Source organism: Hippocampus guttulatus, chromosome 2 (assembly GCF_054856545.1).
Source record: "Hippocampus guttulatus isolate MCC_2025c chromosome 2, RoL_Hgut_1.0, whole genome shotgun sequence".
Classification (NCBI taxonomy): domain Eukaryota; kingdom Metazoa; phylum Chordata; class Actinopteri; order Syngnathiformes; family Syngnathidae; genus Hippocampus; species Hippocampus guttulatus.
The window spans coordinates 29,209,151-29,227,701 of record NC_141262.1 but is presented as its reverse complement, the minus strand read 5'-3'; the positions used below and the strand labels follow the sequence as shown (position 1 = coordinate 29,227,701).

Sequence of the window (18,551 nt, the reverse complement as noted above, 5' to 3'; positions counted from 1 at the left end):
AGCGTTTTGGGGCAGGCAAAACGCGGCGTCGTCCTCCAAATCCCGTTCTGGCTTCTTCGTTTGGTCAACACCTCCACTGACCTCTCGGGCGTCTCACCCGCTTTGAAGGGAGGATCACCAAGGCTTTCTTTGGCTTCGGCTTCTTCATTTGCTTCCCTCATCTTTTGATTTCATGAGCTCACGAGGCTTTCAGGGAAGTTTGTCTGCACTGTCGTGTCTTTTTTTTATTATTTTTTCTCGCGTGGGTGGTCTTCTTCCCTCGTCTTTGTCTTCCAGGCTGGAGACAATAACCTCAACTGCTCGGTGGAAGTGTCTGGAGTCCCCAGATGCACCTTCGACCTTTTTACTGAGTTTTAAGTACGATGCCACATGATAGCTTCTAACACACACACACACACACACACACACACACACACACACACACACACACACACACACACACACACACACACACACACACACGTCAACCTGGTTCAGGCCAATGGCATGAGCGTGATTGCCTGTCACAAACTATTTCTCGTAGAACTACAAAAAAAAAGCTAGCAAGACTGACAATGCAGCGATTGTAAATGTAGCTCTCTCTCTCTGTCTCTTTCTCCTTGCATGTTTGGGAGCCCCCGAATTACATTCCAAGGCGGTGTGGGGGGGGGCGGGGGAGAAACGAGCTGTGACTTTAATGAGGCAAGCAGGTGATGGCGCCTTATTGGAGAAGGCGTCTAAATTTGGCCTGAAAATTGGAGCTTGAGATGCTGTCTGCCGAAGACTAATGGAGCGCGCGAAGCCTCGTGCGTTTGCTTCGAGGTGTTTGCAGCTTTTGCACAAGCACAAATGAAATGCAGTGTCTGAAATAGTGACGTGTGTAAACAATATCGATACAGCGCAGATATTTAAACGAGGCCTGCAGCAAAAACAAATATTTCGTCGATTAAGCCACAAAGAAAAACTCAACTCAACTTTATAAGAGCACTTTAAAACCACCACGGCTGTATACAAAGTGCTGAACGCGGAGCAAATATCATCGAGACAACAATAAAACAATCAATGAATAACCAAGACAGTAGAAAGCACAAAGACAGTCAAACTAAGATCGAGTCTGGGTCATGCTGAGTCAAAAGCCAAAGAATACAAATGACGAGTTTGAAAGATGGGCGGCGAGGGGGCTTGCCGAAGGTTCAGTGGGAGGTCATTCCAAAGAGAGGGAACGGCAACAGAAAAGGCGCCGTCCCCTCTGAGCCTCCGCTTACTTCTTGGTACCTCTAATAATATCTGATCCGCAGATCTGAGGCACTGGTCAGGTGTGCCGGGGGGGGAGGAGCTCAGAGAAGTAAGGCGGAGCCAGGCCATTTCAAGATTTGAAAACAAATGACAGGATCTTCAAAAGAACTCCAAAATGAGCCCGTGAAGGGATGCCAGAATCCGAGTTCTCTGCTCCCTCTTTATACGAGTGCCCGTCAAGAGGCGAGCGGCAGCATTCTGTACCAACTGGAGACGCTTGATGGAGGATTGGCTGACTCCCAAGTCAAGTGCATGACACAAATCCAGCAGCCGACATTTGTGACAAAGGCACGACTGACTGTTTCAAAGTGCTCATGAGAAAGAAGAGCTTTTACAAAAAAGGCAGGCAGGGGTGGGCGACTTGGCGAAATGATGCGGCGGCGGCTTTGTGCGACAGTCATCCACTCGGAGCTTCATGTTTGACTGTGAAAACTTGACATCAAAAAGAGGCCATTTTCCACAGCGTCCATTGTGATTTCCGTCTTTGTGCCCCTCAAGGACTACGACGCCGGCTTGGCCATCTGCGAAGTGGATCTGACCGATGCCAATGTTCAAGACGCCGACCGAAGGGTCTTTGAAATCAACACACCCTTTAAGATGTTCTGGTAGGTCTGCACGCCTTTCTCAGTCCAACTCAAATGTTTACAATGATTCCAATCGAGGATGAAATCGAAAAGAAGACATTTTTGGTTGGTGTCATTGCATTGTTGTTGAGTATTGTTGTTGTAGACTCAACAACAATAAAACCGTAAACATTTTCAAGGGTGTATGCACTCCCTCTAGTGGCAAGTGAAATCATGACTGCTTTGATCGACGAATGCACGACATCGAAATTGGAGGGCAGTTCAGTTGTATTGAAGTTTGTCTTCATAAACATTTATTAAAAAAACGAAATGATATTGAACCCAAACGTGCGATCCGTTTTAATTGCGCCACTGCCGTTGGAAGCTGCTTCGTTTCGCTCAATTACAAACGAGGAGCTGTTTCAATTGCGTTGAAATAAAGAAACTGACCTGACTTGTGTCTTCAGTCAAGGCACCTGCCTTGAGTTTCTATTTCGTGTTTATTTTTAATGAAGCCCGAGCTCCGAGCACGGCTGCTCTCCGTCGAACCTTTGAGGTGACTCCACGTTCCCTCAGGCCCGACAATCAATAAGCACGCAGCTTGTTTGAGCTGTAATGGCCCATTTGGAATACAACCATCAAAAAGAATGGCTTGTTTGTTTGGATACGCCAAAGAACCCCCACACACACATATGCACACTTTTTTTTTTCCTTCACCGTTTGTAGATTGACTTGATTTGTGTAAGACCCTCCCTCGTTCCTTCAATCGATCTGTTTGTGTTAGGCGTCCGTAATGGTCTCGTCGTTTGTTAATAACCTTTACGTAATTGCCATTTTGTAGGAAAAAAAAGAAAGTGGAATTAAATTGAGCTCCCCAATTGTTTTTGATGAGGTGAATGCTGAGAGGCTCGGATTGTCCGTGTGTGTGCGTGTGCGTGTGCACACGTGTGCACACGTGTGCGTGGATGGAATCGATCGGGCACCCCGGGAGTCTTGTGCTACCTGCCCAAGGTGGGGATTAGCCAGAAACTCATCCAGTCACTCTGGGCAAGGGAGAGACTCACTTTGGCTTTTCTCTTGTTTCGCTGCCACGGTTGACTTTTATTAGTTGAGGGAATGACAATTAGGACGCGTTACGGGGGACAAAGACGTTCACGTCGGCGCGGAGAAAACTTGAGGAAAGGAATGCGCCGCTCAAGGCCCAGAGCTCAAGGGCGTATCGGGGAGAGCGTTGCCAATATTTGCGCCCTGGCAATGATCCCCCCATCACAGTTCTGACCTCGGATGATTCCCCAAGTGGAGGCCGCGCGTCACCTTTGCCGTTCCCAAAGAGCTTCCGGTCCGCTGCGCTGATTTGGCTCCGCGTCACGTTGCGAGCCGTGCCATTGCTGCCACCGTTTCGAGGTCGCGCTTGCAGTGACATGCTCGACTTTGTGTTGAGAGTCAAGTTGGAAACATCTCGAGGCCGGGCCAGCGTTTCCATCGATTTGCATTTGCGGCCCTTTTTGGTTTTTGCGTTCACTTTTAATTAGGTTTGGAAAATGCTTCCTTTGAGTTGAGTTTTCCTTGAAATTCATTCTTCATGGGCATTTTTGCTCTAATGATGCAATGGCTAGCTTTACTTAGCATTATAAACAAAAAATGTGGTTTTGGGAACCTATTATTTTTTCCAAAGCACTCCTTTTTATTTTATTTCATTGCCAGTCATTCTTTTCCAGTTTGTTTTCGTTATTTTGTTCATTTTGTTCTAGTGTGGGTGCCTTTTTTCATGTGCGATGTCCAGATTTCTGTTGTAGTACCAAAACTGACCCGTGAGAGGCAGCACGATGTCACAGAGCATCCAGACTGCCGGGAAAATGCAAAAAAGAAGAAATGAAGGTCTTGAAAAAGTGGACTCTGTCGATGAAGTCGCCGTCGATTGTGTGCAGCTTCGTGGCCGAGTCGGAGCAGGAGAAGTCGGAGTGGATCGAAGCGGTTCGGGAATCCATCGCCGAGACGCTGTGCGACTACGAGGTGGCCGAGAAGATCTGGTTCAACGAGGCCAACCGGAGCTGCGCCGACTGTCACGCCGCCCGGCCGGAGTGGGCGTCGCTCAACCTGGGCGTGGTCATCTGTAAGAAGTGTGAGAGTAAGTGAGATGAAACCCCTACACAGCAGCTACCTGACTCGACTCAAATCAGATGCCGGTCACCACTTTCACACTTGGGACTTGATTGGCTAAAATTGAGGACACTCTACTTGATTTTGATGTTGCCTTCAGGCGACTCGACTTGGACTTTGACAAAAAAATGATTATTTTGTATTTGAGTCAGTGATTTAAAAAAAAGAAAATTGTATCAAATACCACAAGGGGGAGCCTGCCTACTACTTGTAAATGACTGGCGAAGTATCAGACCAGGGGTGTCAAAGTCATTTTTGTCGCGGGGATTTGAATTTGACTGCGTCAAATTCCGAAACACACAAGTGCAGTGTTGCTCCAATCTAGTCTGTTGGTTGTGCAAGATCGTACGACTTGACTTGTGATTTGCTTAATCCGAGCAGTGACTTGATTCGCTTGATTTTTGTCACAGCGAACGAACAATTCGGAATAATATTCTAGTGCCGATTATTTTTATTTTTTTTGCCTCAATATTGCGATGGGATCATTTTTTGGAGGTCTTCCTGCCATGCATTTTAAATTTTTTTTTTTAACAAACCCAATTAATCTCCATTCCAATCAGCCATATCGGAGCTTTGGTCGTGGATCCCGCACACCTCAGAGAATGTCTCGTCGGGATGGAGGCAGTGGGTCTCCCATCCCTACGCTTGTCTCCACGACTCCCTCGCCCCTTCTGGCTCCGTGGCCGAGAGGCATGACTGAACGCGATTCCTCAACTCACCCTTGCAAAGCCTGCGTAATTGCTCGCCATCAGATATCCGACATCCTTCCTCAAACAGCCTTAAATGATTTCATTTGCCGGATTGTTTAATATTACATTTGGTGGACACGCTCGGCGGGAGAGAGGAAGCTCTGCTCGCGCACGGCGCTCCCCCTTTAAATGAGGCGGCGGTCCATCTGGAATACCGATGACTCGCCGCGCTTCTAATTAGTGATCTGATGTCACGGACAATAAAGAGAAACGCTGAACAAGAGCAAGAGGGAAGAAGTAATGAGAAAGCTAATGGTCGAAATGATCCCAGGCTGGCTTTTGGTCGTTTTCTTGCTGCAAGACGGAATTCATTTGAATCATCCGATGTGGAGACCTTTTACGTTTTCAGGGGTGGCCTTGCCTAAAACGGGCTTGGTGGAATCGGCTATGGTCCAATTTGTGCAGCAGCATATCTTTGGCTTTCCTGGCCAAAGTGATAAAAAAATTCACGGACGAACACTGATGATTTTTTTTGATGTGATTCGTTTATTTTGTGGTTGTTCTCTGGGATATGCTTTGAACAAAACACACGAAAGGAAAATATACCGACCTGATTTCTCCCGCCGCCCCCTTCCAATGGCTTTCTCGCATCAAAAATGCCACTGAAGGATCGCACACAACTGCTGATCCAACATGAAGTGCAAAAACTCATTTTGTGCACGCTTTCCCCAAAATCATCTCACTCAAAGATTGTCATATTGTACTGCCGTGCGACTGCACTTCAAACGAACTGTCACCGGTTCAACTGTTGGTGTACTTTGAAGATGAGTCTGTCATGGCTGATCGCGTCACAAAGCAAACCAGGCATATCGTTTGACCTGAAAGACACCATTTTCTTCGACCGACTGTTTCGGTCCCGGCTTCTTGCCACTTCCGAGTCTCCTTCTCTTATGTAGGAATACAGTCTTAGTGTTGGAGTTGGCCTGAAGTGACGTGCGCCATCTAGTGGTGAATGCTCATTACTTTGCCCCAGTCAACACTTTCCATTTCGCGAATGACCCTCATACCAGATTGAGCGCAATATGCAAGATGGTCATTTTATTATCAGTGACTGTGTCTCGGTAGCTCCGCCTTCTCTACATGTTGAATGCTATTTTCTTTCCGACCGGGTAACAAAAGTATCACTCCCTCGGCAAAGGGAGTGCAGATGGAAGGAGAGCCTCGCGCGGTGTCACCGTGGTCGCCGGCAAAGTTTTTAATTGGGGGTGAAATGTGTGGCGGCTTGGCCTTTTTTGTGAGCGAGCCGCTTGATGGCTGTGCCGTTTTTCTGTTCTGTTGTGGCTCACCGGGGGGAAGATGAAGACATGTGGCTATTTTAGATGCAGTACACCGACGCAGGTTGGACGTTGTCGTTACCTCGGCAACAGACGTTAAAGCCCTGGTCTGGATGGCCGGCGTGCATCTCGAGAACGCATATCGGGAAGCATCACAAATTGCTACATGTGGAGAGCAATAGGGGTATACAGTACATATGGGCATATATTTTTGAGTATGTTTACATTCTACATACATATATGCGTGTGTGTGTGTGTGTGTGTGTGTGTGTGTGTGTGTGTGTGTGTGTGTGTGTGTGCGCGCGTGTGTGTGTTTGCCTCCACTCCCAGTGCCTGCTTGGTTTTTCTCGGGGTCCTCCGGTTTCCTACCATGTTCCAAAGCAGAAAACATTTGTGGCAGCTTGATCATGGGCATGATTGTGCTTGTGAGCGCGAGCGTTTGTTGTTGTCTATGTGTGCCCTGCGATGGCTCACAGTAATATTAAATATGCCTTTACGGAATAAAATGTGACGCGGTCGTATTTTAAGCTCGGTTACGGTGGTGGTATTTAGAGAGCTGAAGATTTTTTTTTCTTATTTGTATGCGGTGTAAAAAAAACATGAACAACATTTCAACAATTTAATATCGACATTTCTAAAGATTTTTAGAAGGGTGGGGGGGTTGTGTGTGTGTGTGTGTGACGGGTGGCCGTTAGCAGCAGGGCTTGGTTCCGAGCATTCTAATTATCGCGGCTGGCGTCTTCGGCATCCGCTTTGCAAGTCGTATTTTTTTGAAGTCATCCAATTTGTGTCACGCCAGGCAGCTCGCTCGACTTGAGACAAATCTCCGTCTGCGATCGAGCTGCCGCTGCCCGCTCGGACAAGCGTTCGCACATGCGGCGCCTTTCCCGTCCGTCTCATGTATCATTCACGAGGCTCGTTCTGACTTGAGTCACTGGCGACCCCACAAGCCTCGCCCAAATAAACAGGCCGACGAGCAAACACAATGAATTACTCATGATTCATTAGCAATTAATGGCGCCTCGTTCTGCCCCCTTCATTTCCAATTAAGGAGCGCCGAGGGGACTAAATGTGTCTCTTTCTTCCCCGTGCCGCCAGGGCAGCACCGCTCGCTCGGCCCCAGCATCTCCAAAGTGCGCAGCCTGAAGCTGGACAGCAGCATCTGGAGCAACGAGCTCGTGGAGGTACGCCGTCGCGGCAAACTCGGGCCGCCCCCCGCAAAGAGTCGACGCTTTGGCTTTCAAGATCGGGGTGAAGCGCAGCTGTCAAATGACATGTCGCATACAACGCGAAGAGCAGCTATCGGCTGGAAAAGGCTGAAAGACAGTCGCGGGAGGTCAAACGCGCGTTCCGATTTCCGGGTGAATTTCAAATTCATCGAGGTGAGCGGAATCCAAACTGGTTATTGTTCAAGAGAGCCCGAAAACATGATTCCACCGTTCACATTTCATCATCAAACAGCGCAAGCCATTTTCTCTACTTGTAAAAACAACACCCACACATGTACATGGACCCAAAGTATAGAGTTGTGAAAAATAAATGATGATATTGAGCCAATCGTGACAACTGAGGTGTCGGCCCAATGACAGCAATGTGTCATTTTATTTGGGGGGGGGGGGGGTTGGAAACTTGACATGTTCGCCACGGTTTTGTTCAATAACATTTCTATTCCTGTCGAAGCTAGCAGAATCGTCAATAACCCCCCGTAATTGTCCACCGTCAAACTCCAGTGATCATTTGGTAACATGAACTCAACTCAACTGAACTCAAAAACACAAAACAACCACCCAAGGCAGTAGAACGCACAAATACACTCAAAATCAAGTCTCAAGCCGAGTTAAAAGCCAAAGAAGAAAAAAAGAGTTTGAAGACGAGTTTGAAAGATGGGCAGTGAGGGCGTTTGTCCAACAGTCATCCCAAAGAGAGGCGACGGAAAAAGCCTTGATCCCCTCTGAAGCCTCCGCTTCGTACTCTGTAACCTCTAACAGTGGTCAGCCCGTTTCCAGATTGGAAAACAAACAAAAGAACTCTAAAAAAGGGCCCGGTGAAGGGATGCCAGAATAGGATCGATGCGCTCCCTCTCACGAGTACCGCTCAAGAGGTGACCGGCAGCATTTTGGACCAACTGGAGACGCTTCAAGTATTTGTTTTTGAGGTGGGACTTGATGTGAAAAGTCTGAGAGCCATGACCTGATTTTGAAATGCCGGGGACCGTAAACACCAACGCCTTTTGACTGTGGGCTAATTTCCAAGCAAACCCAAAGCATTTTGACCATTCTTTGTGACGTTCCTCATCCGTTCAGCTCTTCTTGGAAGTGGGGAACCAGAAGGCCAACAGTTTCTGGGCCGCCCAACTTCCGCTGGAGGAAAAGCTCCATGCCGGCGCTTCGGACGAGCAGCGTGCCACCTTCATCCGCAGAAAGTACCGGGAGAGGAAGTACTGCCGCGTCCTCGAGGGCCTTCACAACTCGGAGCAGCTCAACAAGGTAACGTCCTTTCCTGATTCGCAAGGGCGGGCGGTGAACATTCGCTTGACTTTGGGGTGAATCAAATCAAATCGATCAGAATATACTTGTATGTGTGTATACAGTGGTACCTCGACTTACGAACATCCCTTGATATGAAATTTTCACGTTACAAAACGTCTCAACGGGAAAATATTGCCTTTAGTTATGAAAGAAATTTCAAGTTACGAAAGGTAAAAATACAGTACAGCTACGAGTTTCCTGAACGCAACATACTCATAGCTGCTCTGCCATTGGCTATGACCGAGCGTCATCCTGCCATCCCATTGGCTAAGAGGGACTTCTCCCATGAGTTTTTGTGTGTGTCGATAGATAGCTCGCCGTCGATGCAGCGTCCTCGCCATTCGCCCTCGGGCCATGAGGTGTTCCAATAGTTTGTGAATCACCCAGAAAAAGTGTTCACCAGTTGGGTGATCTGATGTTTGCCCTGGACATTTTCGAAGGATTGTTGAAAGCTGTCAAAAGCAAACGTCCTTGGACGGCTTTGTGACAAAACGCCAGGCAAAAACCACTTCTGAGCGAGAACATGAACTAAAGAAGGCAAAAGAAACGGTGAGGGCGCAGTTAAAAGTTAAATGACCATCATTTTTATTCTTTGTTTTTTACATTGTGCACAACTCTCATTGATTGCGCAATAATCTAATTGTAACATGTATTTGTTTCATATTTTAATGCATTTTTATTCCTTTAGGAAACATTGATGTCTGAATTTTGGGGGGTGGGGGCTTGGAACGGATTAGGGCATTTACATGGAAAACGCATCATGACTTCTCTACTACTGTACAAAATGTTCTCGTGAAGAAATTTCTTCCAGAACCAATTAAGTTCATCAGTAGAGGTACCACTGTATTTATATACAGTATATATATATATATATACACTGTATATATGGTTATATACGCGTAAGATAAGATAATAAAACCTTTATTCGTCTCACAATGGAGAAATTCCCAATTTACAGCAGCAAAGTGATGAAAGGAAGAAAGTATATGTGTATATATAAATATGTGTATGTATATATGGTCTTTTTGAAGCAAATGTCATGTTTTCAGTCCTGGCATTATTGTTCATATTGTTGAAACATCTTGCATCACACCCTCTTGTCGTGAGTCAGAGCATTTTGGATTGCGTCGTACTCCCACTGAACCCTATCGAGTCGCTCCACTTTCAAACGAAGCGTCCTTGAATTTTGTCGCAGCCCATGTCTCGAGTGACACATCTGCTAATCAAGTTCCAATCCTAAATCTTCCCAAGCGGTCTCAATGTGCCCGCACACTTTCATTACAAAATGACCACAAAAAAGAAAAAAAAAAACCTCAACCGCAAAACAAATTCAACCGCAAAGATTCCCCAACGGGTGCGTTTGATACGAGCGGTTTTCGCCATGTTCTGTATCGATTTGGGGAATCAGTGACTCATCCACTGGCAAATGTCAATGTTTATTGTAAATCGTTTGCGAAAGAAGGCTTTGACCGTCAGGTAACTGCCCTTGACAGATTTGGACGGGATCAAACCGTCTCCAGCGCTTGAAAATCGCCCCAAAGGATCACAGTGAATGTCGATCAGTCACAAGCAATGTATGTAAAATCGAAATCTCAGCGTAAGCGTTGCCAGCCAAGCTAATTTGCCGGGACAACTCTTCTTCGTCGTGCATCATATCTATTTAGCGCTCCACAGAAGCCTCCTCCTTGGGGAGGGAAGCTTGTCGAGTACAAAGACTCCACCAAAGACTCGGGCGCATCGGCGGGGTCGGCTTGGACGGCGGGTGATTCTTTCGAGTGTCACTTTAGAATAAAAATAAATGGAGTCGATTTAGGTCTGATTGCATCCGCCCGCCTCCTTCATCTGCGGCGGAGATTCGCAAACCTTTTACATCAAGTATCACCCCAAGGCCTTCCGTCATAATTGAAATTCAGCGGCGTAAAAATAAAGTTAAATACAACCGAACTGTTTGTAACAACTGCATTTTTAAAAAGTCGATGCTACCGTATCCCGATGTGCTGTTTGAGCAGTGAATCCAGTCATTCTTTCTCGCGCCGCTCGGGGCGCACGACAGGGCATCTACTAGCTTAGCATTGAATGCGAAACACCATCGATCGGCTATTGAAAATTAGCATTGACGTTCTGAAAATCGGAAAGAATTGCAGCTGGAACACACATGGAGAACGACGACGTCTTCTATTGCATTGCGCGCCTTCCAGTGGACCTCGGTGCTGCCCAGTTTGCTGTGGCACAATGTGGTACTACACTGAAGGCGCCCAATTTCAATCTGGACTTGTCTCCATACTGTAAAAACTTACCGATTAATTCTTACCGCTGATAAAATTCAGTCCCGTGCAAAGTCTTTTGTTGTGACATTTCAGTGTCAGACTTGTGGTTTTGGCCGCTTCCCCCGCGATTCCCACGGTCCCCATTACAAGCTCATATGACGGTGACCTCCGCCGAGTCTCGCCGGGCTGCGCGATCTGGAGAGTGTCAAAGGACCGTTCCTGATATTTTGACACAAGTCCCAGCAGTGACTGCAGTAATTGCTCCGACACGCAAGGTCGCGCTATCTGAGCCTTGAGGTGTTTTGTGACCACTCCCGTGCAAAAAGGCGTCACTTACACGCACGGCGATGCTTTGACTTTTGGGGATACCAACAATTTGTTCGGTGCCGCTCTAGACAGACCCTCCACTACTAAATGGTGGCAGCACAAATCAAGCTGAACTTGGCCTTACGAAGATCCCCTGCTTAATGCTAGCATACATCGCAAAAGGCTATTGAGAGGCTCGCGGAAAACAAGCGTTGATGTTGCGGAAGTTAGACAGCGGAATCCCATTCACGGGGATAGGCACGGGGTCAAAGTCCGCGTCTCATTGACGGCCAATTAATCGACCGTGCATGTTTTTGGACGGTGGGGGTGAGAACCGGAGTACCCGGAGAAAACCCGCACAGGCACGGGCAGAACATGCAGAGTCAACGCAGGAAGGCCGGGGCCAGGAAACCTGCGCACCGTGGGTGGGACGTGCTCCACAAAGTCGTCCGCCGAGCCGCCCGAGTAAACGGTCCTTCCTATTCATTCGCGGTTCATCCGCTGATATCATTTTTCAAAATCATTCAGTCCTAACTTTAGGTGGCCTTTTGCGAGTTCTATGTCATTGTTGCAGGTGTTTTATCAATAAGCGCTTTGTACGCAGCCTCAGCGATCGATGGCGCTTCGACTCGGGGGGGGGGGGGGCAACTCGGACGAAAGGGAAAAGGTCGCTCGTTGAGATTCCGCGCGTCCGCCGGTGGATCCACTTTGTCGCGGGTCACCGTCTACAATGTCACATCAATGGAACGGATTGATGGGAAGAGACAGATGAGGCGGCAGGGACGGGGGGGGGGGGGGGGGTGGATGTTTTCCTTGGTCACAGCGCATTCTTGGCTGGCTTTTATCCCGCCTTTATCCCGATCGCCGCGACGGATGAACCCTTTTCTCGAGCGCTTTGTGTTGACAAAAGTTTGTCTACCTGGAAAAACAATTACGTGAGACAAAATAATCTATTTTTTTTTTCTTTCGTCTGAGCCCCTCAAGCGCAGCGCAGTTCGATGCCTGCGGGTGGAGAATGGCAGAGAACACCGTTCCCCAAAGTATTTGCACTCTTTCCTCACTTGGTTACGACCTTCATCGAAAGTGAGAATGAACTGAAACACGGCCACAGCGTACGGACACCTCACCAAATCCAAAAAGTCCATTTGTAGCTTCACTCTTGCCATTACTCCACCTGCGGTCACACCCTCACTCTTTGAAGTCGCTTCGTTCTATTTGTCCTGCTCGCCGTAATGATATTCCCTGCTCCTTATTTCCCCCCAAAAGATTAGCCATTTAATGACTCGCGCAGGAAGTATTCAATTGTGATCTTATTTTACCTTCTCTTGTGAGATCAGCCAGCAGAACTTCATCCTAAACTTTTATGCGCTGGCATTTTATAGGAGCTTTGTCCTCGGTCAGCCTGGCGCAAAGGCGCGCTTTAAATCCGGCTCCTCAAATGAGATGCAATGGAGAGAAAAAGTCTACACACCCCTCAGATCAATTGTTTCAAGAACACGTTCCCCCACGTTTTAGAGAGATTTTGTGAGTGTCCAGTAAAATCAAGGTTGAGCTTTTCGGCCAGAAGAGCAATCTTAATCTTGTTTCCAGATAGCAGTCAGTGTTAGCGCAAAATCTTCAGGCTTCCGCCAGAACCCCCGCCCCCCCTCCCCCCAAAATGTCAGGAAAAGCCTACAAGAGCAGCTGAACTTGATTTGGGGTTGAGCAAAAGCACTTGAAATGGTGGGAGGCATGTGCTGAGTTTGAATGGTTGACTCTGAACACAGCGTTCAAGGGGGTGCACACTTGTGCAACCACATGATCTCTTGTTTACTTTTGCTCCTCTTGAAAAGATGATTGATTAAAAGCCAACCTGGGATTTTTTTTCCAACACAGAAACAAGCGATGCACTTTTGCAGCCTGTTGACTACGCTGATTGGATGATTAGGATGATTAGGGTGCAGTGTACATTGACACAAAAAATATATGACTAACACGTACAAAGACACATAAATGTTTTTGTGTTTTTTTTCTCCTCTACCGAATTATTGAAGCGGGATAAAACGGGCGTCGCTCGATGCAGGGGGTGGATGGATGGAAGAAGTCCACCGGCGTGTCTGTTTTCATGTGCGTCCAGGCGTTGTGTGGCGCCGTGGTGCTGCCCGATGTGCTGCGCACTATGGAGCTGCTGTTCAGCGGGGCGGACGTCATGTGCGCCACCGGGGACCCGACCTGCTCCACGCCGTACCTCCTGGCCCAGCGCGCCGGCCAAAGGCTGCAGATGGAGTTCCTGCATCAAAACAGGCTCATGGGTAAATACGCTTGTTGCTTGTCAACGTTCCACATTTTTGGCCATATGTTGTTTCTGTGAAGTCATTCGGTGCAAGAATTCAATTTGTGCATGTTTTCCCCCCCAAAATGTTCGACTGTCGTACGCCTGTCATCCAAAGTTCGTCTCAATGCGTCGCCGCTGCATCGCGGTTGATCCGTCCCAACGGGCACTTGTCCAATTAGCCACCATGCACATTTGGAACACTCTTAATGCCCTTGACTTTGGAGTCCTCCATGAAGCATCTCCAGTTGGTCCAGAATGCTGCTGCTCGCCTCTTGACGGGTACTCGTATAAAGAGGGAGCAGAGAACTCCTACTCTGGCATCCCTTCACCGGGTCCTTGATTGGAGTTGTTTTGAAGATCCTCTGATTTGCTTTCTAATCTTGGTCACCTGACCTCTCGGAGCTCCTGCCCGGTGCCTCTGGTCTGCGGACCAGATGCTACTAGAGGTACCAAAAACTAAGCTCAAAGGAGATGGAGCCTTTTCCGTTCTCTTTGGAATGCCCATCTTTCAAATTCGTCTTCAAACTCATTTTTCGTCTTTGGCTTTTGAGTCAACATGAGACTTGATTTTCAGTTGGACTGTTTTTGTGCTTTCTACTGTCTCGGTTATGAATTTAGTTTATGTTGTCGCATGAATGATTTTTGCTCCACGTACAGCACTTTGTATACAGCGGTGATTGTTTGAAATACAGAAATACACTGGGAGTTGAATGTATCGATAATCTTGGAGGACACAAATTTAGCAACTCCTCCTGCTCTTCAAACGAACTTTTGTCTTGTTACTTTTGAGATAAGCGTTGTGGTGGTGAATGAGTGCCCCTGTAAGGAAGATAGCTTTGTATCAAAATTCTGTCAACCTACAATCTCCCTCCTGTTTTAACCAAAAGACACCATTTTCGTGACTGGATTTGGTTCAAGTGGTTTTTGACCCTTAATGGGCGCCAAAAGACGATGAAACGGTTACGACGATGTGATGATGGGAATACACACTTGCTGGAAATGTTTGGTCACCTGCAAGTCACCGGGGCAGGAAGAGGCCCCGGTTTGGACAGTTTCACTTTGGGGTGGACTCACTTTTGCAGTCGTTCGGCGATTGACAAATGAATGGCTGTGCGTTGAGTTCTTGAATTGACCCTGCGATGACACAAGCTTTACACTGACTTCCTATCAGGCAAAGCGACGTGTCTTTGCTTCAGTGTTGTCCCCTGAAAAGGTACAATCAAGAAGTCTTTCTGACCCACTTTCTTGAGATTCTCCCCATTCCAACACCCCCCCCCCCCCCCCCACCAAAATTTCACATTTTTGAGCAAACATTTTTCACTGAGATCATTTCATCCATCCACGCATCCATTTTAAGAGAGTCACGGGCGTGCTGGAGCCCATCTCGGCCGACTTTGGGCGATAAGCCGGGCGCACCCTGACCCGGTGTCGAGCCAAACGCAGGGCACGCACAGACAAACAAGCACCATTCACACTCCAGTTCACACCTAATATCATCCAAAATCATTCCATATCCTTCGATATCTTTCAATATCATTCCGTATCATTTGCCATTGCACATTTTTTCTCTGTCATTTCACATCATGTCATACAAGTCTCAACCAATCCACAGAGTTCTGTATCTTTCACTAGCATTACATGTCCTTTAATATCATTGCACATTTGTCCCAAATTGTTCTCCGTCATTCCGCCCGTTTTCAATATCAAGTCAACGTGAATGGCATTCCACAGCATTCCATAGCGTTCAAAATCATTCGACGTTCTTCACCAAGATCATTCCGGGTCTTAAAGTATCATTCAACAGCATGACGCACGTCCATGATGGGGTTTTTTTCTTTGTACTCAGTATTTCATCATTACAATGCAGTTTCTCCAGAAATGTCATTTTGTAGTTATATACGAGAGTAGTCGTACAGAATGCAACTAAAGTCAAACGAAGCTTGTCAGGCGGCTCCATGTGGAGTCTCTGCACCTTGCTGTCCCGGCGCTGCCGCTCATTTGTAGTCCAACCCAACCCCCCACCCCCACGGGCCTCGTTCTCACACCTACACCTGCTCGCCCCAGAGCACCCTGGGATATTGTGCTGTGTTCATTTGCATACCCACATCCTGCTTCAAGGCAAAACGGGGCCGCCTGCTGTCGTGTTTTGAAAGCCTCCGGGGCGGCTTCAATGATGGCGCCATCCCTTCTTGTCAAAGGCTCCCTCTGGGCTGCTTCCATGTGTATTTTCGGCTGCTTCTGTTGTTCACTCCCAAACGTTACACGGAAAGAACTGCTCCCCCCCGCCCCCCCCTTTTTTTTTCCACCGGCCCTATAGACAAAAAGAAGGTGAGCTCAGGCAAGGTGCAGAACGACAATGTTTTATACCGCCGATGCGGCGGATACGTTTTGGAAGTGGGACCACGTTGCCGCGCCGTTGTTAATATCAACTCAACGCGAACCGTGTTTCTGGAGCACTTTCAAACAACCACCGGGGCCATTGAAAGATTTGAAAACAGGATCTTCTAAAGAACTCGAAAAAGGGAGCCAGTGAAGGGATGTTGAAGTCGGAGTCACGTGCTCCCTCTCTATACGAGTACTCGTCAAGAGGTGAGCGGCAGCATTCTGGACCAACTGGATACGCTTGATGGAGGATTGACTGACTCCAAAGACGAGTGCATTACACAAATCCAGCAGACATTTTTGACAAAGGCATGACTGACTGCATCTCCGAGTGCTTGTAAAAAAGGACAGTTTTGCCTTAAATGAAAGAAGCTGCGTTTGACAACGGCACTCATTTCAAATCGCGGTCCAATTTAAGACCCAAGTCCGCAAACACGATGATAACTGTTGACAGACTACATGGCGCTCGGATAGTAAGACAAAAAGAATCTATCTGGGAGCGTGCAAAAAAAAGTTTGGAGTTGTCACTGGGTGAGGGATGACATGATGAGTGAGCGGCTTCCTTTCATGGCAGTGAAACGAGGACATACGGAAAATTGACCGACTTTTAAGTCCGGTCCGCAAGCGCCCCCGTCCAGCCTGTTTTGGATGACTCCTTCCTCCAACGCGGCGCAGGAGTGAGTGTGATCAGGCTTCTGAAAAGCTTGCTGATCAGCTGATGACTTGAATCGGTTGTGTTGGCGGAAGGAGACATGGAAAGCAGCCTGCATCGGGGCTCTCCGGGACCGGACTCGGGGGGGGCCCCCCCCTGTTTTGGGATATGAACATTTATTTGTTTATTTATTTTTACAGCCAACGACTACGCTACTGCCACGGTTGTGAGGTTCTCCGGAGACATTAAATATGCATCAAGTTGGACCCTCAAACCCCCATTTACACCAATACTAAGTTTCAAGCCATCAAGTGCGCAGCCCTATTTCTTTTTTTTCTTTTTTTAAGTGCCGCTGGATGGTTTTATTGGCATCACTCCTGTCGGGGAGTCCTTTTTCCTGAATGTTGCCTCGCATGTTATGATTAGAACTCAGCCTCCCTTACATATGTAGCCAATTATAGCGGCATTTATTATGCGTGCACCGATTCTTGTGCGGCGTCTTCATGGCCCCGCGGTCCGCCGCTCGCTGGCCGTGCGCTTTGCGGCGGTTGCCACGGGCGACCAGATGGCTAATTGAGCACTCCATCATGTCACCTTCCCTTCACTGGGGACGCAGCCAATCAGCGGGGGCCAGACACCCCCCCACACACATCAGAGTCCCGTCGTAAGCGAGGCCAGCTTTAGCGCCCCGCGGGGGCTGTTTGCAAGACTCACGCAGGGAAGCTTATTACAGCACATACACCGGCTTATTTACATTCCCCCGAACATGAATGTTTGGAAAGGACTGCTTGGATTTATGACACGACCATAACCAGATTACATCGAATACAATCTCCATGGATTTGGGAAATAGGGCTAAATTGTTTTTGACAAATGATCTAAATGCAAATGTCCCCCCCCCCCCTGTTTTTTTCCGATTGTGACTTCATCCGGCACGTTTTGCCATACTTCATTTTCGAGCGCAAGCCTATCATCGGAAGCCGAGAGGCCAGTCCGTTGCAGGGAACATAATGACAAACCCTCATCCTTCCATTTTCTGTAATGCTCGATCTCTTGCACAACCGTTCAGTCCTCTGTGTGTGTGTGTGTGTGTGTGTGTGTGTGTGTGTGTCTATGTAAATGTCCTTGCGGCTCAATAATGAATCTCTCACCGAACAGATTTCCCAAGACTTGACCGGCAGTCAGACAACACGTCCTCGTCCGGGGCGTCCCCCTTCATGGATGGCTTCCTGTACATCTCGGCGGGCCACGGCAGGACGCCGGCGGATCGGCGCAGAGGAGACGGTGAGTGGTCGCGTGCCGCGTCGCTGGGGCGGCCCGAAAAGTCCCATCAATCCCCGGGCCGGGCCCCGATGAAGTGCGCGCGTTAGTCAGGGGTCCGCTCCAGTTAAGCGCTCATCGATCAATCGGTATCCGCCCGTCAGCTGTCAACCCCGCAAAGGTTTAATCCCTACACCAAACGCTGGGGTCACAACAATCGATGAATGTCCTCCGGGAATCCAACGGAAGCTGGCAATGCTCAGAGACAGCCGTTGGCGGCAACTCAAAAGTAATACGGAGAGGCACGCTTCAGACATTCCGTTTGGGCTGAACGATTCAAATCGGCATCATAATGTCATCGCAATCAGAGCTCGTAGCAGAAGGGGGGGACAGCAGGATCTCTTTATGTATGATGTGGCGCGCACTTAAAAATCTCAACTTGTGAACGCAGTATGGCATTTTATGACATTCATATATATTAGTATATAGCATTAAGTAATGTTAATTACTGCAATCATTTACTTCTACATGCATGTATACCATTAAATTTGGCCTTATAAATATTATATATAGTCATACACATGTACATATACCTGTACAGGAAGGGGGTATCTACCTCGCGGATTTCCCTCTTTCGCGGGGGGGGGGGGTTCTGGTCCCCATTAACCGCGATAAGCGAGGGATCACTATATTTGGAAGAGGTGGTGGGCAGGATGTCGAGGGTCCAGTCGGATTTTCTGTCCCCTTGTCCCGGTTCTTGCGGTGTGCAAGTCCATAAGAGCGGGCAGGGCGGTGCCAATGATTTTCTCCGCAGTCCTAAC

At 48.0% G+C, this 18,551-nt stretch overlaps 1 protein-coding gene across 2 annotated transcripts in view; it reads left to right on the top strand.

Annotated features, from left to right (window-relative positions):
• arap2 (ArfGAP with RhoGAP domain, ankyrin repeat and PH domain 2) overlaps positions 1-18,551 on the top strand; it is a 72,021-nt gene that overhangs the window by 20,962 nt on the left and 32,508 nt on the right. For both annotated transcript variants that reach the window (XR_015100228.1, XM_086105366.1), the window contains exons 10-15: positions 1,774-1,880; positions 3,767-3,966; positions 7,120-7,205; positions 8,325-8,507; positions 13,239-13,413; positions 17,629-17,754. Coding sequence is in view for 1 of the 2 variants with exons in the window: in XM_086105366.1 (XP_085961492.1) it covers positions 1,774-1,880; positions 3,767-3,966; positions 7,120-7,205; positions 8,325-8,507; positions 13,239-13,413; positions 17,629-17,754 (877 nt within the window). In the remaining variant the exon portion in view is untranslated. The remainder of the gene's footprint in view (positions 1-1,773; positions 1,881-3,766; positions 3,967-7,119; positions 7,206-8,324; positions 8,508-13,238; positions 13,414-17,628; positions 17,755-18,551) is intronic.